This window comes from Notamacropus eugenii, chromosome 2 (assembly GCF_028372415.1).
Source record: "Notamacropus eugenii isolate mMacEug1 chromosome 2, mMacEug1.pri_v2, whole genome shotgun sequence".
Taxonomy (NCBI): domain Eukaryota; kingdom Metazoa; phylum Chordata; class Mammalia; order Diprotodontia; family Macropodidae; genus Notamacropus; species Notamacropus eugenii.
The window spans coordinates 224967263-224992925 of NC_092873.1; the positions used below are offsets into that span (position 1 = coordinate 224967263).

At 36.3% G+C, this 25663-nt stretch overlaps 1 protein-coding gene across 8 annotated transcripts in view; it reads right to left on the reverse strand.

Annotated features, from left to right (window-relative positions):
* NHSL1 (NHS like 1) overlaps positions 1–25663 on the reverse strand; it is a 290898-nt gene that overhangs the window by 54061 nt on the left and 211174 nt on the right. For 7 of the 8 annotated variants that reach the window (XM_072643441.1, XM_072643443.1, XM_072643442.1 and 4 more), the window contains one exon: positions 15925–16077. In XM_072643441.1, the coding sequence (XP_072499542.1) occupies positions 15925–16077 (153 nt within the window). Of the gene's footprint in view, positions 1–15924; positions 16078–20096; positions 21811–25663 lie in introns of those variants that run through there. The other variant, XM_072643447.1, reaches the window with a different exon arrangement.

Here is a 25663-nt window from a genome sequence, read left to right on the forward strand (position 1 = left end):
ATGCTGTTATGTCTATATTTATTTACCACATTATAAAGGTTAATATTTTGCTATGACCAAAGGAGCCAGAAATGAGCCAATGGTAGCTAAGTTGGGAAGAAAGATATTACGTATTCTACCAAGCACCTCTGTTCAATATTAGTGGTAGTAAAGAGGAGACAATCTTTGCTCTTTGGGTCACAGTCTGCCGCAATAAAGAACTATTGTTCTACAACTATTTACCATGACAGTACCAGAGAGGGTGAGTTGTTTATAATACTCTACCAGGGATTTTTGTTTTATATCCAAAAGAATATTAATTCAAAGAGAAACTCAGAGAAACTAATAAAATCTAAAATTAAAAGCTTATTGTATCATGGTTAATTTCCAACAGTTCTGTGCTCAAACAGAACAGATGCCTGAGTGAAAATGTATCAACAGATAAAACTCCATTAGTTAGTAAAGACTGGGTAGAGAGTGTGAGTGAGAGCAATGAAAAAGTATGACAAGGAAAAGATAGGGAGGGGATGGAGACATATGACCTTTATACTAGAGATTTTTTTTTTTGCCATAGGGGAAACAAGGACAAACAACAAGCGGAAAACTGAATTCACATATCTAAAAATTATCTCAGCAAAAATTTAGGTCATAATATTTCCCAGTGTGATCAGAGTAAGAAGTTAAGCAGAGTATGAGCAAGGTGCAGAGTTCCTTGAGGGTGAGAAATATACTAATTGAAATAGTCAGTTGGATTGTCAACTTAGAACTAAATCTGCTGATCCAAGTGTTAATTCTAGCTGAGACAGGCCAGTGGGAGAAATGTGGGTCAGCTCTTATACATAGCTAGCTCTGTAACTATGTACAAGTTTTTAAACCCTCTCCGCCTGTTTCCTCATCTGTAAAATGGGGATAATACTTATGTTACCTAACTCAGGATCCTAGTTGAAGAACATCTGTAAAGCTGAAAATGTTATATGAGTAAGAGCTGTTGATGTTAGTGATTCTTCATTGTACCTATAATCATAAAGCATCATCTTTTTCTTACCTCCAAGGGTCAATACCTTTCTCCCTGATTCTAAATAATAAAATGAAATATCAACAAAAAGGGTGTGAAAATTGTGATTTTAATAAGCTTATTCCCCCAATTGTTAGTTATGAGAAAGGCTCTTTAAAATTAGTGTCAAAACAATCACCTCCCCCAAAATCTAAAACATATACAGAATGGCATGTTGACTAGAAGTCCTCTTTTTTCACAGTATGCCTGCCAGACACCAGATAGCATAGGAAGACCTAAACTCATTCAGTTACACAGAAAACCATCCTTTAAACAAACAAACTTAAGAGCATGTAAAGAATGAAATCAAGTTTAAATTCTGGCACAGAGGTTTCTGGTATCTTTTATTAACCTGAGGGAAGCTAACAGGTTGTAAGTTGCCATTGAGACACTCCAGTAGAGTGCAGTCAAATTGGAAAATATCACATTACACCTCTATATTAAAAAGCCCCTATCCTCTGCAGTAATGGAGTATCACCAAGGTTACTCAATACCAAACAGCTTGAAAAGATTCTAAAATAACAGCAGAGACTTCACTTGCATAAAGTTTGATAACGAATCTTATCCACAGTATAGGAAATAAAATATAGGGGGTCCTCTCAAGTTACTATATCAAGAATTCCCACTGATTTGTTGAAATGGCAGACTGGCTAAAACCACAAAAAAAAAAAAACCCACAAAACCAAACAAAACCCTTTTTGTTCCAAACAATCCAGAGGGCTTTGTTGCTACTGTGTCCATTTAAATGACTACCTTCAGTTTTCTATCTTTTGTCTGTCTTTAGCCACTCAAAAAAGGGGGGCATTATTTCACTTCACTTGACCAAAAATGTAAATTGTTTGCTTTTTCTTTACCATGACACCAATTTCTCTCTTGATTTTAAACTGTCCACTATTATAATGAAAGCACTTTTAATCAGAGACTTTATTCATTTACCAGACATTTTCTGAGCTTCAAAATGAGATGCAAATTTACATCCTGACTATTAATTTATATAAAAGTAGACTAAAATCCTCCTAGTCTTTTTAACATTTCTCACTCAAATTCCAGGTCTGTGGTTAGTTTGAGTTACTACTGCCAAGAAAAAGTTTTAAGTTGATCTCTACCTTCATTTTAGTCTTTTCACTATTCTATCATCAGTTATTACCCCATGCATACAACTTTCAAAAGTACCAAAACTAAAACATTAGTGTTCTCTAATGACTTAACTGGAATTTATTCAGAAGCATTTATTAAACCCAAAGTTACATCATAATAATGGGGGGGGGGGGGAATATATCCAGTACCAGTACCAGTCTTTTCAGTAATTTCAATAAAATAAAAACAAACCTCTGAGAAAGAGCAATACCTTCCTCACCACCTAGTACATCCAACCATGTATCACAGCACTTTGGCTTATCATTTCAACTTTGTCCTAAAATAAATATTCCTACCTAAACTTTCCAAAGGGTACCATTCTAAACAACCTGGATTTTTCTGAAATATGATTTTTTTCTGGATCCTAGGATGTCAGACTTAAATTTGAAAAGTAAGGTATATCTTACGCGTGATAAATTCCACTCACACTACTTACCCATCTCAATAGCATACATCTTAGGCTGCAAACATGAATGCAAGCAACTATCATTTTAGAGCTGAAAAGAAACCCCAACATCATCCAATTTATACTCTATTTACTATATATTGATGAGGAATCTGAAGATAAATGACTAAAACTCTGTTTGGCTTTTAAAGCCCTCTCACAATCTGGTTCCAACCTATCCTTCCTGGAATATAATCCATTGCCCCTTTCACACACTATCATCCAACCCCAGTGGTCCATGCGTACAACATTTCAGCTATGGTCTTTGTTTTTGCACAAGCTGTCCCCCTTTGCCTAGAATGCCTTTTTTTCTTCATCTCTGTCTTCTGGAATCTCAACTTCTTTCAGCTGACAGTTTGAGTGCTACTTTTTCTATATTAGGCCTTTCCCGAACTCCCTCAGCTGTTATCACCCATCCTATTTCCTAATTACCTTGTATATATTAGATATAAATTCATTATAGAGAGTTTTATTCTTTGTATTTCCATCCTCAGCACCTAGAATTGTGCCTGGCACATAGGAGGCACTTAATAAATACTTGTTTGCAAAATAAAATAAAATAAACAAAAAAAAGAAATACTTGCTTATTGACTGACTGATACACATTTTGCATTTACTTAGATATGTATATACTTCTTCCTATAGACTGTAGGCTCCTTGAGGGTATTAACTACTTTGCTTTTTCTTGTTTATCTACCATGCTTGGAAACGTGCTTAACAAATACTTGTTTCTTAACTGACTTAGAGTCTTACAGACAGAGTGGCAGAGTTAGGACTAGAACCTACATCGACAAGGATTAGATTGATTAATTTTATGATATGTCTAGCAATGTGCCACACCAAATAATGGTAATTCTGACACTTGAGAAACTGAGAGATTTTCTCTTGTAGCTGCTTCCTTAGAATTAACCATCACCGAGTTAGAAGGTGAGAAAGGGGTCATAGGCTGTTGGATACAAATGATCATTTTTATAACCTTTTAAAAATTATAGTACATTTTTTTCCATTACTTGTCTTTATGTGAGGATCTCTGACAATGTCATCAATCTTAAGAGCTCCCAATGGAGAAATACCATTCACCCATGTAGATCACAACTTCTCTGTGAGGTATTAAGTCCTAAGGAGCTACTTGAGATACTAACAACATGTCTGACTGAGGCTCACACAGCTGACAAGAGTGGGTCTGGGGTTTGAACCCCAGTTTTTCTGACTCTAACTCCAGCACTCAATGCCCTTTACCACACTGCCTAGCTTTTATTTGCACCTAAATACAATTTTTTAAACAACTATATTAGCAATTACAAATGTTCATTCTTCTAAAGGAATTATTTCTATAATTCCTCTTCATCTTCTGGCAACTGTGCACAGGGTCTGAATCCTACCTATAAGTGTTAAAGCATTCACATATTTAAATATTTCTATAACTTCATCTTTCACTTGCCCCTTTTAGAATCTCCTTCAAGCCTGCTCAGGCACTAACAACCTGAGTGGTTCCTCAGACAAGAAATGCACTTGGTGGCATAAAAATGAAGCAATGATTATAGATAATAATCAAATTTATGGCACATGGGAAATGTCAAATGATTCTATCTTCATTTGTCTCGAGCTTTTTTGAATTTTAATGGAGAGGAGGATGGGTGGTGATAAAATATTACAAGACATTGGTGAGTTATCAACTTTTTTTCTTCTCTTCAAATGGAGTAATGACTATTTCAGAAGTTTTGCTGCCTGAAGAATAAATGCTATTAAAGGAAACAACTGTTTTCCCTGTGTCTTTAGGCGCCCCAAACACATGGATCTCTCAAAATTTTGAAAGAAAAGGGCATCCTGAAACTCCACCACAGGGATATGTTTACCCTAGTCATTGGCTCACAAATCCTAGTCTCTATAACCTCTAAGCTAACTGATTAATTCATGAAAGAAATTGTGTATTTAAAAAAACTTATGAGGAAATATCATTGACATTGTCAGTCAACGGGTATTTATTAAGTGCTTATTATGTGCCAGAAATGGTGCTAAGTGCTTAAATACAAAGAAAGGCAAAAAACACATCTCTGCCTTTCAAGTAGTGTATATTCTAATAGGGAGAGGAAAACAATACAGAGATATAGTAGATGAAAGGTAACCTTAAAGAGAAGACACTAGCAACAAGGTAGTTATGGGAAGACCTACTCCCAAAAGATGGGATTTGAGCTAACTCTTAAAAGTATACCAGGAAAGTTAAAAGGCAAAGGTGAAGGCAAGTACTCAGGCATGGAGGAAACCAGTATGATGTCACAGAGATGACTAATAGATTGTTGTGTATGAAGAACAATAAATTCGTATAGCTTCATTGTAGAGTGAGTGAAGAGGAGTAAAGTATAAGATTAGAAAGGTAGGCAAGGACCAGGTTATCTAGGGTTTTAAATGTCAAACAGAGGATTTAAATTCAATCACAGAGGTAATCAAATGAAACTTACTGAGTAGGGAGTGGCATGGTCAGATCTGAGCTTTGTGAAATTTGTTTGATAGATGAATGAAGGACATAATAGAATGAAGAGAGAAGTCACAAGACCGATTAGAAAGCTACTGAAATAGCTCAAGTGAGAGGTGATGAGGACCTATACTAAGCAGTGGCTATAGGAATGAAGAGGAGGGGATGTACATGAAAGATGCCGTGAATTCAGAAAAGACAAGATTTTAATGTAGACTGAATATGTGGGGTGAGTAGGAGTGAGGAGTTGACTATGAAACTGAGGTTGCAAGCCTGTGTGATTGGGAGGACACTGTTGTCCTCAACAGTAATAGGAAAGTTCTGAAGAGAGGAAGACAGGGTGAAAAAGATAATGAGTTCTGTACTGGATATGTTGAATGTGAGATGCCTGTGGAACATCCAATTTGAGATGCTGAAAAGGCAGCTGGTAAGAGGAGGCTAGCACTTTGGATAAAGACTAGCTCTGTATCTGGAGACCTTGAAATGAGAATGAACCCAAAGGAGCTGAGGGGACCGCTAAATGAGTGAGCATAGAGGGAGAAAAAAGATGAGCCAGGACAGAGCTTTGAGAGATAACCATGGTCAGGGAACACGTTCTGAATAAAGATCCAGAAAAGGGGATGAGGAGTAATCAGACAGGTAGGAAAATCAAGAAAGAAAAAGTAGAGGAGAGAATGTACAAAAAGAGACAGTGATCAATAGCACCAAAGGCTGCAGAGGTCAGTAAGGGGAGGTGAGCAAAAGTTATTAGATTTGTTTAGGAAATTAAGAGATCATTAGTAAGGGCACCATTTAGAGAGGGCAGTTTTAGGTGAATGATCAAGTTGGAAGAGGGTTTACAATAAGTGAGAGGAGAGAAATGGAGGCATCACATAAAATAGCTTTCTCAAACAGCTCAGGCCAAAAGCAGAAAAGAAATACTGAAAAATAACTAGTGAGGATGGTCAGGTCAAGTGAGACTTTTAAGAACAGGGGAGACACGTGCATCTTATAGTCCTGGAAGAGAATGATCAGAATAAGTCAAATAAAAGGCTGTAGGGGATTAGGGTGGGGGAGAAGGTTTGGTGTATCTATTAACTAGACACCACACAGGTGGGGACCCCACCATCTAGGCAACAATTGCTTTATAACTATCAGCCTTGTAATGTTAAGAAAAAAGTTCAATAATACAACTAAATAACAAATAAAGAACATGTCACTATTCCCTAATGGATACATACAGTTAGATTTAGGAAACCAAACTCACAAATTAGGTTTATATATAGCCCCCAGTTTTTAATAACTCCCAGCTGTGCACAGGGATTTGGTGATAAAAGCCACTTTCTACCTAAAAGGTAAGACCAAATGACATAATATTTGTAAACTCCTTAACACAATGCCTAGCACATAGTAAGTGCTTAATAAATGCTTATTTCCTCCTTCCCCTCCTTAAAGGGTAAAGCTCATTTTTTTTTCCATTCCAGACTAGTACTATTCTACAGCAATGGTTCAATGTTAGAATGGGGGGTGGGGTGGGGGTGGGGGTAAATCACACACTATTGATATATCAATATTATTTCAATAGTCAAAAAACAGTTATTAAATGGCTACTATGTGGTAGGCACTGAGTTAAGCACTGGGGATACAAATTTGTTATTAAATCATTCAAACAACTCTTCATCACCCCATATGGAGTAAAGACACCAGAGTGGTTTGCTATTTTCTTCTCCAATGGATTAGGCAAACAGAAGTTAAGTGACTTGCCCAGGGTCACACAGGTAGTGGATATTTGAGGTCAAATTTGAATTCAGGTCTTCCTGACTCCAGGCCTAATGCTCTAGCCACTGAATCACCTTGCTGCTTCTACAATGTACAAATCTCCCTCCCCATCCAAAAATATCCACAATCCCTGTCCTCAATGAGCTTATATAAAACCAAAGGAGGAAGTCAACACACAAAAGAAAACTGAAGGAGGTAGAGGTAGGGGTGGAGGTACCTATAAAGGAGGCATGGTGGAGAAGGCAAAGAAGTTCAAAGACGCTCAAAGTGAGTGCATCCAGGTAAGAAATTAGATGTCTGATTTTGAAGCCATCAAAATGAATTACTGCCTTTATCTTTCCAATTTAGCTCATATGAGTTTAGGGAGTTCTAGATTAATATAGCAAAAATGCAAATAAAATATATAAACTTTAAAATGATGACCAGTTGGATTTTATGTGACGATCTAAAGGGAATATTCTCAGTTTTCCTAAAAACATGAATATTGGGCTAATGCAATAAAACCATTAGGAAAAGAAAATAGGAGCGATTCTCAGGCATAGTGGATAGAGTCATGAAGACCTGGGTTCAGTTCCTATCTGTGGAATACACTAGCTGTGTGACTCTCAGCAGGTCACTTAAAATATTACTGTTCCCAGTCAACTCACTAAGCCTATACTTTTTTCCCTTTGTGGAGTGAGTTTTCCTCAAAGGAAATTCCCTACACCAATGAAATCAGAGGCCCACTCTTAAAAAAAGAGCTAATAATAAAGAAGAAAATATATTTGTATTTTATTTAAAAGAGGGGAAATTAAAAATCCACTGACACAAGTAAAATTTATATTAGATTTTCATTTTACTAAGTTTCAAATCCTTTTAATGACTCATGCTTTTCCCTGAAACAAAGTTTCAATGAGAAGGTGAGGGCAGTGTACATCTGGAAACTCCTCCCAGACCCGCCCCCTTTGAGGAGGGTACCCTCAAAACTGACTTTATCGTTTCCCTTCCAGTTGCTGCTCTCCTGGATTTCATGACCTCCAGAAACTCATCATTCTACAAGATGAATTCAACTCTGTTCCCACCATAACTCTCCCAGGACTTCATCATGTTGCTGTGCTAGGTCACCATTCCCATTTTCAGGTTCTTTTTATGCATTACCTTTCTCCATCAGACTGTGATGATCTTGAGGATAGGGATTCATGCCTTTCTTTTTATTTCCAGTGCTAAGCACAATGTCTGCCGCATAGTAAACATTCAATAAATATTCTTTGACTCGACTTGACAATATTCTTCTGATGGAGTTGTATGGCCAAGAATTAAGGAACACCACACATTGCAAAGATTTCAAGTGGAGGTTCACTTTCAACTTAATGCAATGGAAAAGCATATGGTGGGTGGAGCAGTCTAACATACATGGTGTTCCAAAAGGCTTAATTCATTTATTTAAGTTGTTACAGCTGCAAAGGGCACTAAGCCTTTTGGGGGCACACTGTTTTACATATGAAGAATTGTACAGAAGAGAAGTAGGGTAAAGGATGTCATCAGAGAATCTCTAGGATCAGAAAAAAGAGGTAAGTTAGCCATATAGCAGGAGGAAGGAATGATGCTGGAAGGATAGGCTATCTGTTCCACTGTCCTCCAGGCAAAGTCATGTTATAGAACATTTTATGAAAAGACATGGGCAAGTCACTCAGGATGAGCAGGCATGGGGGTTTACAATCTATACCGTTTAAAAAAATAGAATACATTGATGAGACTGCAGCTCTGTACAAGTAAATTTAAATCCTAAAGCTTCATAGTTTCATATGATCAAAATAAACAATAATAAATACATTATTAGTATGTACATTTATTACAAAGTTCTATTTTAATGATTCCATTGCAGCATGAAGGTCATCCTGAGTCAGGTCAGGAGTGCATAAGCTCTGGAGGTCCCACAAGCTGAAAAGCTTTGAGTTAGTTTAGGTTTCACCTGGGCTTTGTTGGGAGAGATTCATCACCAAGGAGTTAACTACAAGGTGAAGATTTATTTTTTGGCGGAAGCCCGTACACAAAGGTATGGAAAAATTTGAGATCTCCATCAAGGAAGAAAGAATTAAAGATATTAAAGATATAAGATATAATATAATATAAGATATTACCTGAACTGTTGGTAACAACAGATACTTAAATTATATTAATAAGCACTAATATAGCAGCACCTTTTCATGTTACCTATTTCTAGTTTCTTAAAATACGTTGAGTTACTAGTTTTGCAAAAACTCATCTAAGATTTTACTATAGTATTGCCAGTATTGACAACAGATGCACTAAACGCTAATTTCAAAGGGTAAAATATTCTTATAACATCCTTATGAGCTTTATAGGCTGTAGAAAACTCACTTCTTGACATCCCTATAAAAACTTGGATTTCACCCTTTTGCTTTGAATCTTTTTAATAAAACTGAAAATGACTGTCAAGAGACTAAGCTTCTCAAAGAAGAATTATTCAATATTATAGCTAACCCCAACTTAGTTCACATCCATAATAATCAAGGCATAGTTATAAAAAAAGACAGAGTACTGCAGACTACTTATCTGTAAGTTCTCTCATTAGGCCAATTAAATGCTTTATAGCTAATGGTATCTGTCTTCACTGAGTATCATATTACAGCATTTACCAGATGTCTTCAACAAGATGAATCAAGTATCTAAATATCACATTTCTCAAATCATCTCAAGAGTTTGCACTGAACAGTATGAGTAGCAGTTTTGTATTCTTTACATTGTTAACAGGTATCATCACCGACTTCCCATTCATTCTCTAGTAACTACAGCCAGCAATACATATAAACCTACCGTATAAAAGTAGCAAAAATTTAAACTGATGCCTACTGAAATAAAAACACAAGAATAATACTACACAGGTAAATTAACCTGACAACATCATCAGCATAAAATACACAAATAGCTCTATACTTGGCCACAACGACAGTAATTCCTATCTGCTGGGAAGAAGGGTCCACCTACGCAGTATAGCCAAGTGAAGCATTCATCTGAAGGCAGACACTACAAAGACCCACAAGCGAAGCCCACCCACTGTTAGTGACCATTTTAATACAAAAAGTCAACTCAGCTTGCAGAGTTTATTCCATGAACTGGCAATGAATCTAGGTTGCCCTTGCACTCTGATTACCTGCCGGAACCACAGTACCTAAACACTGAAGTGGAAAGAGTGCTGGATCTAAAGTCAGAGGAACTAGATTCAAATCCTACCTCTGTCACTCAGCCATGCACTTGGGTGTAGGCAAATCATTTAATATCTCTGGGCCTCAGTTTTCACATCTGTGAAATGAGGGAGTTGGACTTGACAAGACTTTTCAAGATCTAAAGGTATGCCTCTAAACTCTGTCCCTGCAGTATGGACTGCCATGCTTTTTTCATTTGCTGGGTAAGTTTCATGTGCCTGGTTCCTAGACATAGGCTTTTGCTACTGACTCAATGTGGCACTATAGCATTTATATCCTTAGGTGGGCAGAATGCTATTTTGTGGCTCATTTGTCTAAGTGTGATTTCAGGAATTGGGGTTCCCTAAGGAGAAGTTTTCTCCTTGCAGAGCCAAGAGGAAGTCTGTGAAGAAATTTCACTTAGATTCTGGATTCATGTAGACTGAGATAACTATTTTAATTGAGACTACATAGGAATTAAATTAGCCACCACTGAAATAACTCCATAGCCCATTTCCCATATCTAGGATGTCTTCTTCCTCAAGCCTTTATAACAAAGCATACCCATTATCACCTTTAAACTATACTCAAAATAATCTTCTCTGTGAAAGCTTTGCAGAAAAAGATGGACAGTTTCCAAGTGCTGTAGACAACCCTGAAGCATTTATGCATATCACCATGTACTTGTAGTTGGTTATGGGCCTGTTGTTTCAATATGTAGTTTTATTACTGCTTGTCTTTGCCCTTGAGGAGCCATATATCTCCTTGTTCCTAGCAAATTCCCATGGTACCAAATTCACTGAGTGGACACAATAAATGATTATCATCAAACCATACCTGCAATTTATCATAAACAACAGGATTTCTTCCTATAAAAATAAATGACTGTAAGGTCACAGAGCAGAAGAGACAATAAACTGCTTGGCTAGTTCGTATTTTCCTGCCTATCTTTTTAAAAGGATGAATTTAAAGGGATAAAATTTAACCATAGTTAACGTAGGAGGATTCAGCAACTTGGTTTTTATTAGGTAATCCTTCATTATGAGGTAGTAAAAAGAGTATACTTATACTCTGCTCTTAATTTCAGGGTACAAAAATACTTTCTGAGTTAACTATAATGAGATTCATAGACATAGATCTAGAATAGATGACAGCTCTTATAATCCAATCTCTATATTTCAGGTATGAGGAAGCTTGAGGCACAAGATTACATGTCCTGTCCCAGGTCATACAAGGAGGAGGTGGCAAGGCTCAATCCTAAGGTCCTCTAACTCCAAATCCAGCCCTTTTATCACTCTACCATGCTGCTGTCCCTAAGAACTTCTACCACCTGGCACCATTCACTCTTTCTAGCCTTACTACATGGTATCTCACCAGGTACTCTTGATTTTTAGGCAAATAAGCTGCATCCAGCTTTTCTACCTGCATCTCCTTACAAACCAAGAAGTGAGAAAAAACATAGTAGTATAGCTACTACTATAGTAGTAGTAGTATAGCTACTATTCAGTTGCTATAATAAACAAGGCAAAATTTCCTAAGTTCCATAAGAAAGTGATACTTCAACAATCAAATAAAGCAAACATCAAGTGTCTACAAAAAAACTCATCTCTTCAATGAAACCTTCCCAGATGATAGCACATGCTATTCCCCAAACTTCAAATATCCTTCCTTGCTCTATCTCGCTGCGTTAAAATCTTCCTTACATCCTTGGAGATATAACTCAAATACCATCTCCATCGTGAAATCTGTCTGAGCCTTCCTCCCATTCCATTAGCAATTATCTTTTCTTCCTTAGACCTTAAATATCACGTTGTTTGTACCTCTCTTATTCTTGCATACTTTATTCTGAAAATTCTGCATTAGAGTTGCTAGTTATTATAGCAAACTCCATGAGGCTTTTATCATATTTCATACTTATATTTCAAACCTCCATACCCAGCACAGTGTCCTACATAGTGGATGATTAATAACTGACCATTGAATTGAAGTATTAAACCAAGTTTTGTAGAGGAGGAAATAAGTGAACAAACAGGGAGGAAATGGGAAGAGAAGGAAAGAGGGGAGAGAAAGAAAGACAGAGAGGGAAAAAGAAAGAATACACGCAGACACACACACTACATATATATCTATAGATAGATAGATAGATAGACAGACAGACAGACAGACAGACAGACAGACAGACAGACAGATAGATAGATAGATAGATCGATCGATCGATCTTTGGAGTCCTCCCCTAGTTTAATAACTAGTTCAATCAGTTATTTGCTGTAAAATCACAAAGCAATTTTATTTAAAACCTCTTAAGTAGTTTTAAAGTCAAATTTTTAAATGGATCTTGAGCAAGTTTTCCCCAAAACTTCTGACAAAAATATTTTCCCTTGATGTATATTTGCTTTTAGGGTTCTCTTTGAGTGAATGGCTTAAGGCATTAAAGCAATTATTGAAGCATTTGCCTTTTCAAAATAAAAATGCATGTCTAGGCAAAACCAGCAACAGAACTGTTTGGCATTGGTATACTGAAATGGCAATTTGAAAATGAAATCATGAGATTTGAATAAAAGTACTCAATATGGTTAAAAGAGCAGAAAAAACCTGCAGACTACGGACTTTGGAAAATCTATTCAATATACAGGGTGTTCTAAAAGTCTGAGGGCAGTTTTAAGCAATTGAAAACTACTAAAGCACCATGTATGTACAGATTTTCCTGAATTTTCATCAGAAAACTGATTATGGAAATTGAATTTGAATTCAATTTCACTTATCCAAATTGTTGCATTTAGAAACTCACCTTGAAAAGATGTCACTAAGGTAATTCCTTCTATCAAGTAAAACTGTGAGATGCTTTATCGTTCAAATCCCACAGAATATGAACAATTGCCAAGGCCTCAGACTTTTGTCCTGGTAATAAACTCATTTCTTATTGTTAAAGGGTAGATGGAAAAAGTGGAATTTGGGAGTATCTGTTAATGACATTTACTGAGTTACTAAGAACTCAAGGTGGTTTTAACAAATGGATTTAAGTAAACAACAGGAGAGGGGAAGCTAGACAGTGCAATGGATAGAGTGCTGGGCCTAAAGTCAAGAAGACTCATTTCCTGAGTTCAAATCTGGCCTCAGACACTTGCTAGCTGTGTGATCCTAGGCAAGTCATTTAACCCTGTGTCTCAGTTTTCTCTACTGTAAAATGAGCTGCAGAAGGAAATGGAGAAACATTCCAATATGTTTGCCAAGAAAACCCCAAATGGATCACAAAAAGTTGAACAAGACTGAAAAACAACAGCATGCAGAAGTTGGAATCAACTTTTACATAAACTTGTAGCCTATTAATTTACAAGATACTCAGAAAAATTTTAAAAAAGGGGTTAGCAACAGAGTATTTCTTTCCCAACAGTTATATGTTTAAGTCTACAGCAAAGTCTGATTAAGGTAATTTGACATTTTAAACTTTACACAAAATTGAAGGTAAGAAAGCAAAGAATAATTTCTGAAAGTATGCCAAACAATAAAATAAAGGCTGATCAATCAAATCAGGGCAACTGTTTGGCATATTTCTGCTGCAAGTACTGAATCCTCTTTTAATTCCATCAGAAGAAACATTTGTGACAAGATAAACCTTCCCTTCTGGCACAAAGTACATTCTCCTCCCCTCTGAATTCACTTTTTAACCTAGTGCCTTAGGGCATTTAGTGCTTGCTGAATTGAATTGTTTAGATGTGCCTTTCAAAGCACGCACATTTTATCTTATAAAATATCCTTATTTGTGTACATGATTTATTTTCCCACTACACTGGAAGTTCTTGGATGGGATCAATATATCTTTTTATTCTTTTTGTAGATCTGCAACTATATAACATAAATACATACATACACAGAGATAGAGCTATATAGACATTTAGATATATGTGCATTAACTTTACTTTAACAGTTAAAAACTTCATTTTTAACAAAAACAAAATAAAATTTTAAAAGACATTTAATAAATCTTTGTTAAACCTGAGAAAATGCTGCAAAAATGGTATGTACACAGAGCTTTCCAAGGGCTGTTTACTCTGTAAAACTACACAGAGGTCTTTCACGAAGGTAGCTTCTTCTAAAGCAAGATATTAGAAATTTTCTCAGGGTTACAAAAGTCTGAAGAGAACAAATTGAGAAAGAAATCCAATGTTGGAAGTCGGTGGAGAAATTCACGTGTTACTAAACAATCCCCAAACCAAAGGGTCCCTCTCTGTCCACCACAGCCCCACCCAATGGGTTTTGCTTCCCCTATTAGAATATAAGGTCATTTAGTTCAGGTATTGTCCCTGCTTTTGTATTTGTAAACTGTGTTTACCCCAGTGTTTGGCATATATTTAAAAAGTTATTTTCATTCATCCATTCATCTACTCATCCATTTATTCATTCACTGCAAGGAAAATGAAAAATCTCACTAGTGAAGAAGCCCTGTGAGAAACTGATTAATCTGTTTGGAAAGGAAAATCTGGGTCTGAAGATATTAAAAGAGGAAGAATTCAGGGTAACTATACATGAAATACTGAGGATCTTTGAATTTTCAAGTATGTCAATGACAGAACAATCTATTATATATGTGTGAACATTTTTCTGGCAAATGATAACAAAAGAAAGTATTAAGTAGCCTGTTGACTACAACTATTTGTACAGATCAGATGATCAAGTAGATAGGAAAGAAAGAAGGAAGAATAGAAGGAAGGGGGAAAGAGAGAAAGGAAGGAAGGAAGGAAGGAAGGAAGGAAGGAAGGAAGGAAGGAAGGAAGGAAGGAAGAGAGCAGGAAGGAATGCAAGAAAGAAGGAAAGAAAAAGAAAGAGAGAAACAAAGAAACAAAAAGGAAGGAAGAAAAAGAAAAAGGAAGAAAAAGAGAGTTCTGATATACTAGGAACAGCTTCTAATCTCATAAGCCTAAACTCTCATACACATCCTTTTCATGTCAATTATTAAAGTTCTTTAAAAAATTTAAAATTAAGAGTAAGAGTAATAAGCAACTCTGGGTATGTAATAACTATAAATCATATATGGATATTTTCTCATTTGCAAAAAGTTTTACTTGCTTATTTGTGAAAGATCAGCTTAGTACCTGTCCAATTTTTGGTACATCACTGACAATGACTCAGTACTAACCAAAGTGTACAGACCTTTTGAATGAGGGCTTAGAAACAGGTACAAATATCCAAGTTCCCACCAAAAGTTGGGTTAAACAGAATAAAACATTAGACAGTATTATTCAGGTTTTTAAGAACTTAAGATTCTGAAAATCATACAAGGTTTTTTTAAAAGGCACTGAAACTAGCATCCCTTGAGTTATAATTTGTTTAATCAAGTTAGAGCTAATGAACTTAACAGGTTTAAAGGGCTCTAAATGGTTCTCCCAACTCAGCAAGGCTCTTCTCTCATGACAGAACTAAGTATACATCAGTTTTTAAATATGTCTTATCATACGATGTGGATCTTTTATAGATCTTTTATATGAAATACCTTTAAGTGAAAAAATCTGTAAATAGGGGCTCTTGACCCGGGATCCACAGAACCTCAAGGAATCCACAGGGAGATTTCAAAGGGTCAGAAAAAAATTACATCTTTATTCCAATAACTAATTTTCTCAATAATCATAAATGTTTTATTTTATGTATTCAAAGAACTTATTTTGAAAAGTGGTCCATGGGCTTCACCAGACTGTTAAAGGGTTCCATCATACAAAAGAGGTTAGGAATCCCTCTTTGAAGATCTGGATGGTCCTATATGTATTTAGAGTACTTAACTCTTAACAAATCTTCTCCTACAAAATTAAAATTACTGTATGGGAAATAACCAGGACTATTATCATCATATCACTCAATAAGCAAGCAAAAAGAAAAAAAAGACTGATTTCAATTATCTTACCTCTCAGTACAGATTTCAGGTTCAACTTGGCTTGTCGATGCAAGTCTTCCACACACGGTGGCCTTGTGGTGGGTAGGAAGACGTTTTCCTGCTGGTGCCATGGTGCTGTGTAATGAACCGTCCATCTACTCTCCTCATCTAAATTGGAGACAGCTATAAAGGGAAAAAATACAACAATGAGTAAAACGATGCTTGTTCCATGATAGCTAGAATAAGATAGGGAAAGGTAGCTAGAAATTAGAAAAATAACAAGGTACTATGGAGGAGCAAATTTTGACATTTAATCTTATAAAAACTGCAATATTATTAATTTATTAATAGCTTGCAAGGAAAAACTTAAATTTTATCCCTCATTCACTACACTAATGACACTTTTCACCTGACTTTTCTCCCAGAATTTCTCCCAGAATTCAATATTCCTTTTCCATTAAAAATTATAAAATGACTGATCAAACAGGTAAAAGGTGCTTGTACCTATCCCCTAGTATAATAACTATATTGTAGCATTATATGACCATTTTATCATGAAGCTTTTGAGACCTCGTAGGAAAATAAATACCAACTAATGTTGAAAAAGAGGTAAAGTGTTTCTTTCCAAAACAATGCTTAAAAGTACTGTAATTATAAAAACTGTCACATTTTGCTTGAAAAAAGTAAGAAAAAGGCATTTAATAGCCTTAAAGAGCACTCCTAAGATTTTTTTTAGAAATTATTAATGGAATTCTTTATTTTCATGTGTTTTAGTCATTTTCCAAAATCACAAGTGAACACTAGGTAATTTGTCATGCAAAATTTCAGTAATTACCTACTCTGCCATATACTTGACTTATGAAGCTCCTTAGAACATTCTGACATGGTTCTGGGCTTCAATAGGGAAGCACTTTAACCCTCTTACTCTTTACTGCCAAGGATTGCTCCAGTCAGTCCTTCTAGTCTTTCCCCATATATCCTAAGTTGAGATGGGAGGCAACATGAAGCGGAGTACAACAAATAGCCAACTTGCAAGTACTTATTACTTGCCCTCCACTGACCTGATAGGGATGAGAGGGGGAGAAGCTGAGGGGGTGGTAAGGAAGGGATACTAATATAAAATGAAATCTGTTTTAGAGAAGGAGGAATGCTATAATAGAGATGAAAGAACAGCAGACACCAAAACTGAAGGCAAAGAAGCTGAGTCCAACCACTCAGAGTGTGTACCACTAAATACAGTTTTTACAGGTCTAACTTTTGCAATGTTAGGAGATCATAAAGCAGACCGAACAAGTGCAAATCATTGGTAGAAAACGAAAATGAAGAGGCCACATAAGTCAAGAAGTGAACTACAGGTGTTGACCTCAATACTGCATGATTTCATCCATGTAGGTACTCCCTCCACTGATTCACACAGGAACTTCTTCTGAATCCCTTGAATGAAAAATTCATCACCCTGGTGGTGAGCCACTTGGCATTTAGCTCACAATTCTATACCTCCTCAAGGTTTAAAAATTGCTCAAGGTCTTAATAGAGGCAGAATTTGAACCCCCCTTCTCTGATAATTCAATTCAGTAAACATTTATTAAGCACCTCTCACAGGCAAGGTACAGTGCTGGGTGCCAGAGAATACAAAGGCAAAAAAACAAAAAAAAGACCAAAAACAAAAAACAAATAGCCGATTTCCCCAAGAGATTTGCATCATTAAATAGAAAGTAATTTGAGGAGGCAAGGAGCACATACAAAGAGAAGGAGGAACAAGATCAGGAAGTGGCACAAAATTGAGGCCCAAAGGATTCTAAGAGGGAAAAGTGAGGAAATAATTCCAGGCATGGCAATGACCTGTGGCTCTGACACTGGGGATGGAGTGACCAGTTGAGAGCAGTTAGTACTGGAGAATCCAGAACCAAGGCTCTTTATATACCACAGCTGCCTCTATCTATTGAACTCCCACTCAGCAATCTGGACCCCCTTTTCCTCCTCTATCATACTGTGCATAACCCTTCAGACCTAATCTTAATCAATTAATCAAACTACAAGCATTTTTTAAACACCATTACATGCCAGGGGCTAGGGATACAAAGACAGAAGTAATCAGTACTTGCCCTTGAGGAGTTAGTGTTCTAAAGGGATGATGAGGGAAGAAAACATAAATGAATGAATGAACGAATGAGTAAGTAAGTAAATGAATGAGCAAACAAATATACACATATATGTATATATACATCTGTCTATGTATGCATGCATGCATGTATGTATCTATAGCTATATGTATGTAGATAGATAGATAGATAGATAGATAGATAGATAGAGGTAAAGGTCTGGGTATCTTACCTTCACTATAAACCTATCTAAAGAAAAACTAAACCTTTGTGTTAAAGTAAACATTTATACAGGATCACACAGCTGGAAGGAACTTTGAAATATGTGGTTCAAATACCTCATTTACAGATTAGGCAACTGAACATTTTTACGTCAAGCTCTGGGCAGAGGAGAGGGAGGGAAAAGGAAGGAGAGAGGGAGAGAGGGAGAGAGGGAGGGAGGGAGTGGGAGAGAGAGAGAGACAGAGACAGAGACAGAGACAGAGACAGAGACAGAGAGACAGAGAGAGAGAGAGAGAGAGAGAGAGAGAGAGAGAGAGAGAAGGCAAGAGAGGTGTAGAAAGGTTAAGTGATCTGACCAGTTACTTGATAACAGAGTTAGACTTGAACTCAGCTAGCAGTAATCTGCCTCCAAATTCAGCTCAAACTTAAAGATAGCCTTAGCTACCTTCTTTTTTCTGATCCTAATTTCCTTGCTGATTAGGTTATGTATTCATATCAATAAAATGTGTCTAAGACTAATCAGGATCCTTTTTTTTTTTTGTATTGAAATACTTAATTTAGTGTCATAGATTCCACCTCCAAATTACAGGATAATATATGCAAAGCACTTCGTAAATCTTAAATTTAAAATCGTGACTCTGCTAATTATTGTTACCACCACCAATGGCCGCTCATTGGTGATGGTATTACTAAATACCAGTGAGTTTATTATAACACTGAGTTTATAATTACAAATTACGTCCTCACTAAGAAAATGTTGAATGATTCAGGATATTTATTACAGCTGATTAAATTCAAGTAATAATCTTCAATTCTCTACCTCTTTATAATCTATATTGCTACAAAAGGAAAAAGGAAAACATCAGTTAGCTCACTATAAAGATGCAGGTGTCTCCCCACCTTGAACATGACTACCCACCCCTCCCCTTTCAGTGTAGATTCTAATCATGAAGAACAGTTGAATAAACATTCTACATAAAAAAAAAAACCTCCTCAGATGCTGCTCTTTTTTGCTACCACAAACGGTACATAGAAATTTATTATTAAGGAACATAAATAACTGACACCATGAAAGAAGAAAGAGGATGAAAGAAGCAAAGAAAGTATAAGAAAACCATCTACATATTTAGTTGTCTTTCCATATAAACAAAAATGTACCTGGATGAAATGTTTTCAACCTTCAACAAACCTCCTTTAGTGACATTTCAACAAAACTGTACTGCTCTGGTTCATGAATTTAAAATGATTCCTCTTCAATTTACATAAAATTTGGTAGGTAGTAAAGTCCTTCTGTGTTTAAACAAGTACACAGCTGGAAGCTCCTGAGGAAACTTTATAGGATTATCCCCACCTTAAATATGGAACAAATCGTACAAGAACTTCCTTACCATAATACCACTTAAAACACATACACACACACATATCCTCCAACTACATATGAAGGATAATACAAAGCAAATAAATACATTTCTTTTCCTCTTTTCAATGGTTCTACAGAGGAACAAAGAAACTTGTACAATTTGACTCCTATTTTAAAAAGGGAGGTTAAAAACAAAATGCTCTCCTTGTATTAAATTATAAGAGTTTGAACTATAACAAAAACTTGCTTGCAAACAACATATAACAAATAACATATAAATAGTGCTCCTACAAACATTATTTCATGGATTCTTTCAATACCTCTGTGTGAAATAAAAACCAGTTTATACAGACAGCCATTTGACCTCATGGCAATTATGCATTTCCACCATTTCTTTCCATTCCATCACTCAAAGGGTGAGAAAGAGACTAAGACACACACAGTAGGGGGGTGTGTGAGTGGGGAGGGGACGTCTATAGAGAGGAGTGAGAGGAAAGAAGGACAAAAGAACTACTTACTTTTCTTCTTAAACAGTTTGATTAAAGACTTGATCTTTGTATTAAAGAATATGACCATTTCCAAGGTGCCTACATGAAGTTCTGTAGTACTTTATATCCCACAACAAGTCAGAGGCAACAGCGAACACCAAGTCAAGATTCAGTCTGGACTGGCCTCAACTTCTCCTCTAACTTTCCTCCACCAATGTAGGCATCTGCCAGGGCGATGTCACTCGGAGGCTGGGCTGCCCATCCCGGTGGTTACAAACCATTAACAATCCTTGAACCTGAAAAGCTTATTCTGAAACCTAATCCTCAAGGCTGAGAGCAGCCAGTTACAACATGTGGGGGGAAGAGCGAGAAGCCAATCACTGTTCTTATTTGCATGAATCCCACATCAGACTTTCTGCCTCAGGGCTCATTCATTCAGTTCTCTCACCAACAAATCAATAGAGGCTTCTCCTCTTTCTACTCCACCACAACATGCAGATTTCACTCTATAAAATAAGGGCAAAACCCAAGGTATTTTCCATTTTCCCCTGGGCCCTTGGTAGCTTCCGGGTCCTTAGTAGCACAGTCCATAGGTCTGTGAGCAGTTCCGTGTTGATTCTTTGTCCCTCTCCTGCTAAGTCAGACTACAGGGAACTGACTTTCAACCTCAACTTGCAACTATTATTTCCCCAACACTGCTCTCCTCTGCCCCACCCCCACCTCTGACATAGGAACCATTTACAGGCAGTAAAGATTTTACAATAGAATCTCCATGGAGCTGCAAATGATGACTCTACTGCATTTTCCTGCAAATTAGAATGCCCTCATTTTCTCATTCGCTTTTTGCTCAGTCTCTGCCAAAGATCCGATAGCTGCATCTTTACAGCTCCGCCAGTGTGATTCTCATTTGCATGTGCCTTCTACCACCTTAGAGCGTCCCTCCTCCTCCCTTAAACTAGGAAAAGCAATCACCAGCCAGTCAACTAATTTAATCTTTAGGCTTAATTACCTAAATTAATATTTTTCCAAAGTAATGTGCAATTCTATCTGTTTTGTTTTTTCAGGGGTGGAGGTTTCTGGCAATCAAAGGACCAGAGAGATTTTACAACTGGAAGGGCCCTTAGACATCACCTTGTCTGACTCTCTTATTTTACAGATGAGGAAATGGAGCTTCTAACTGTAGAAATAACTTGCCTAAGATCACATAAGTAGTGAAGAACAAATCCATCATCTAAATTCCATTTCTCTGATTCAAATCAAATGTTCTTTTGATGGTCAAGCTTCCTCTCCATTAACAAACACTGAGAATCTTCTAGTGTGCAACTATTACATATTATAGTTGGCTGTTGTCTTTAATGCCAAAGAGGCCCAAAAATGATCTCACTATGTTGGGGTTAAAGTACAATGTATCTGCCTGTGGCTGATCAGACTAATAAAAGCTCAGAAGGCTCCATCATAGATGGGGAACAAATAAGTGCATGTAACTATGTGAAGCAGAGATGTCTCTAAATTTGCGTATCTCATCTGTCTTTTGAGTTACTATAATTCTGATTCCAAAGTTCTTTAGAGAAACCTTGAGCGTTTCCTTAAATTGCTGCTTCTGACCTCCATGTGAGTGCTTGCCTTGTGTGAGTTCTCTGTAAAATATTCTTCTAGGCAAACATATGTACGATGCTTGCTATGGCATACATACATATATATACATACATGTTATGTATATACACACATACATACATACACATACCCCATCCTTCACAGAGAGAGATGGGGAGCGGAATTCATAAAAACTGAGGCACTATGAGAACAGGAGAACAATGAGTAAATAAGTATAAATCAGAGAATTATATTCTAAGGGAAAGTGAATAGAAAGCGAGGTGAGGAAAGGAAAAGTAAATCAATCTGGGTGTACTGTGAAACACCTTAATGCAGTATAGAGCGGGCTAATTTTGAATTCAGGAACACCTAAGTTCAAGTTTAGGTCTCTGACACCCATTGGCTACGTAACCTTAGGGAAGTCCCTGACTTCTTTTAAGTCCCAACTAAAATCCCATATTTTACTGGAGCCTTCTCTCTTTTAATTATTTTCTATTTATTCTCTATATAGCTTGCTTCACATATATTTGTTTACATATTACCTCCCCCATTAGATTGTAAACTCCTTGAGGCAGGGGCTGGCTTTGCCTTTTTTGTATCCCCAGCACATAGCACAGAGACTGTGACATCATAGGTGCTTAATAAACATTTATTGATTGATTTAGTTGGTTGCTATCTCTGTATAAATATTGGTCTGACATTTGACTAGAAAAGATGAAGGACCCCTAAAATTTTGTTTTTCTCCTTCCAAGGGAAGTTTCTGAAATAAAACTTAAGTGAAAGTCTTGATTTATACTGATATGGGTCAAGTTCATAACTGCATGAAAAAAATGTAATAAGCTACTAATTCAAAACATTTCATTTATAATAAAAAACACTATTACTAAAGACTGAAACTTCCCCAAGAGTCTTCTTTCAGGGCAAGATTTGGAATGCACTGTCTATTCCCTCTCTCCTCAAATAGAAAAAGAAAACAAAAAAGCCCAACATGTTTTTCCCTTTAGTTTTTTTTTTTTTAGGACCAAAAAGAAAATCATAGCCCTACACAGATTTCTAGCCATTGTTCTACTGGCCTACATAAATACTGCTTTATTTAGAAGCAAACGCATTTGCTAAAAAGCAAAGTAGAAATACTGAAAATTCTGTCAAGTTACATAAATGAAAACTGTCATCACAGATCATAGGTAAGATTTAGAGCTTGAAGGAACCTCAGTCATCATCATTCTAGCCCAAACCCCTCAATTTACAAATGAAGAAAACTCATCCTAGAGAAGTTAAAAGACTAAGGTGACAGAATAAGTGGGAGAAATGGAATTTTAACTGAGGCCTGTGGACTCCAAATTTGTAGTACACCATCAGATATGTCACCTGTCTTCATTTCAATAGAGGGAAATCCAACACTAAACAGAAGCACACAATACTAATCCATAGCACACTGATCCTGTGCTCAACTTTCCCATAAAGGATGTTAGTAGAGAAGATCAATTTTTTTAAAAAACCAACTTTCAGTATTGGAGGGAAGACAGGGGAGAATAGACTTTCAATATGATCCATTCCTCAACTGTTTACAAATCTTTTGATTTAAAGAACAAATGCATCCCAAGTTATCTTGCAAAGCAAAATTCTGTAAAATGAACCCCATTTCTCAACTGGTTTTAATTTAAAGGGATTTCCTGGAGTAGTAAAAAGGAAAAAGAAGGACTGGAAAAAAGGATTGCCTCTTAGAGAGGCCAATAAGGTAAATAAACTGTCCTTCCTTGAAAATGCTGTCTAGTACCAACGGATCATACATTGGAAGCTTATCTACAAGGGTCACTGTGATAGGAATAAAATCCCAAATGGGAGGCTAGTGAAGATGAGAAGTCAACAAGCATTTATTAAGCACTTACTATGTACCAAACACTCAGGTAAGCACTGGAGATACAAATCCAAGCAAAAAGAAAGATAATTCCTGTCCTTTAGGTTAGTTTCAATGTGCATAGTATAGTGGGAATTAACACTTAACGTAGTATCATTGTTTGTTTTATAGGTGGCAGCAGTGCCACCTATAATGTATAACTTCTCTCAGTTTCTATTTCTACCTGGAAGAGTGGGGAGGTCAGGTTCTATAACAAGGTAATAAATAATTTGTTTACCAACACATATGGTTACTAGGAATATTGATGAGAAAACCAAGTAAAATCACTTTATAGTCCTATATATATGAAACATATAATGATTTAATTTACTAAGCAATAATATCCACAAAAAGATTCTCCTAAGTATGTAAAAAGTATGGTATATACTTGGAAATTTATATAAAGAAGAGTGGAAATTGTTTTTACTGTCCTTGCTATACCTGACACCAGCCCCTAAAACCAATTAGAAGCCATGAGAATATATCCACTGTCAGTTTTCTGGTCCCTGTTTTCCAGTCCCCAGGCTAGGAACCCTCAAATGCAAAGAAAGAGGGGAAAAGATTTCTATTACATACCCCAGAGGTCTCTACATGTTCTTTACATCTTAATAAAGCTACTGCAGGTGTAGAGGATAGTGATAGATGGACCACAGTGAAGAAGAATAGTAAGAATCTCCTTCTTTCTCCATTTCCCACATCACAAAAGGCTCAGAGTGACAGGAGAATATTGTCTCTCAATAGGGGAGGAGGAGTGACACTCATAAGGAAAGATAGCTTGGAAGGGCCCTTTGGAATTTTGTCTACAATATTCTGTCTTGAACACTCCATGTGGGGTAAATCGGGGCACACAGGAGAAGAAATACTCTTGGATAAGTGCCATCTATATAACACTTTAGTATTTTAAAAAATGAAAAAAGCTATAAATTTTCAAAAAAGTAACTGATACTTTAAATCTCAAATACTTCTGAGTCTTAGAAAATCTGACATCACAATTATGACCTCTCCAGAATAAGAGCTACCATTTCTATAGCACTTTAGAGTTTGCATAGTGTTTTACATACATTACCTCAGTCCGGTTTCAAAGCAACTCTTTCAAGTAAGTACCAGAAGTATTACGATACCCATTTTTCAGGTGAGGAAACTGAGGATCAGAAAGGTTAAATGATTTTTCCATAGTTAGAAAACTAGTAAACGTTAGAGGCAGAGTTCAAACCCAGGTCTATATGATCACAAGCCAGCATTCTATTCATTATGCCATGCTAACTTATAGTATTTGGCTTCATAATATCTTTAGTTATAGAGTCAAAACTTTCACGTACTCTAGTGCTCTTATTTAACAGATGAGCAAAGTGAACCTCAGAGAGGTTAAACCACCTGTGAAAGATTAAATAGCTAGTAAGTAGTAAAGCATGTAATTTAAACTTTGCTCCTTTGACTCCAAATTTGACTATTTCTGCCATATGATGCTTCTCTAGCTTACAATAGCCTTTCAATATTAAAGAAAAATGGCATATCACCTTATTTTAACTGAGAAAATAGAAATTATTGAGAAATTCTGCAACAACATACATGTTACATTAAGAATCAATCTTCATCAAATTATAATTTGTGTTATGTGATTGTGATGGAATACTACTGCCTTATAGGAAATAATGAGCAGGAGGCTCTCAGAGAAACCTGGAAGACTTACATAAACTGACGCAAAGTGAAATGTACTGTGTACAAAGTACCAGCAATATTGTAGGATGATCAGTTGTGAATGCCTTAGCTATTCTCAGCAATATGATGCTCCCAGACAACTCTGAAAGACTTATGATAAAAAATGCTATCCATTCCCAGGCAGATAACTGACAGTGTCTGAATGCAGATTGAAATATCCTTTTTTTTACTTTACTTTTCTTGTGGGTTTTTTTTTTGTTTTCTTTTACAACATGATTATTATGGAAGTATTTTGCATAACTATACATATATAACCTATTTATTTATTAACTTACCAATTACTATTTATTTAGCAATTTATCAAATTGCTTGCCTTCTCAATGAGGGGGTGGGTAGGGAAGGAGGAAGGGAAAGAATTTGTAACTCAAAATTTTAGAGATGAATATTG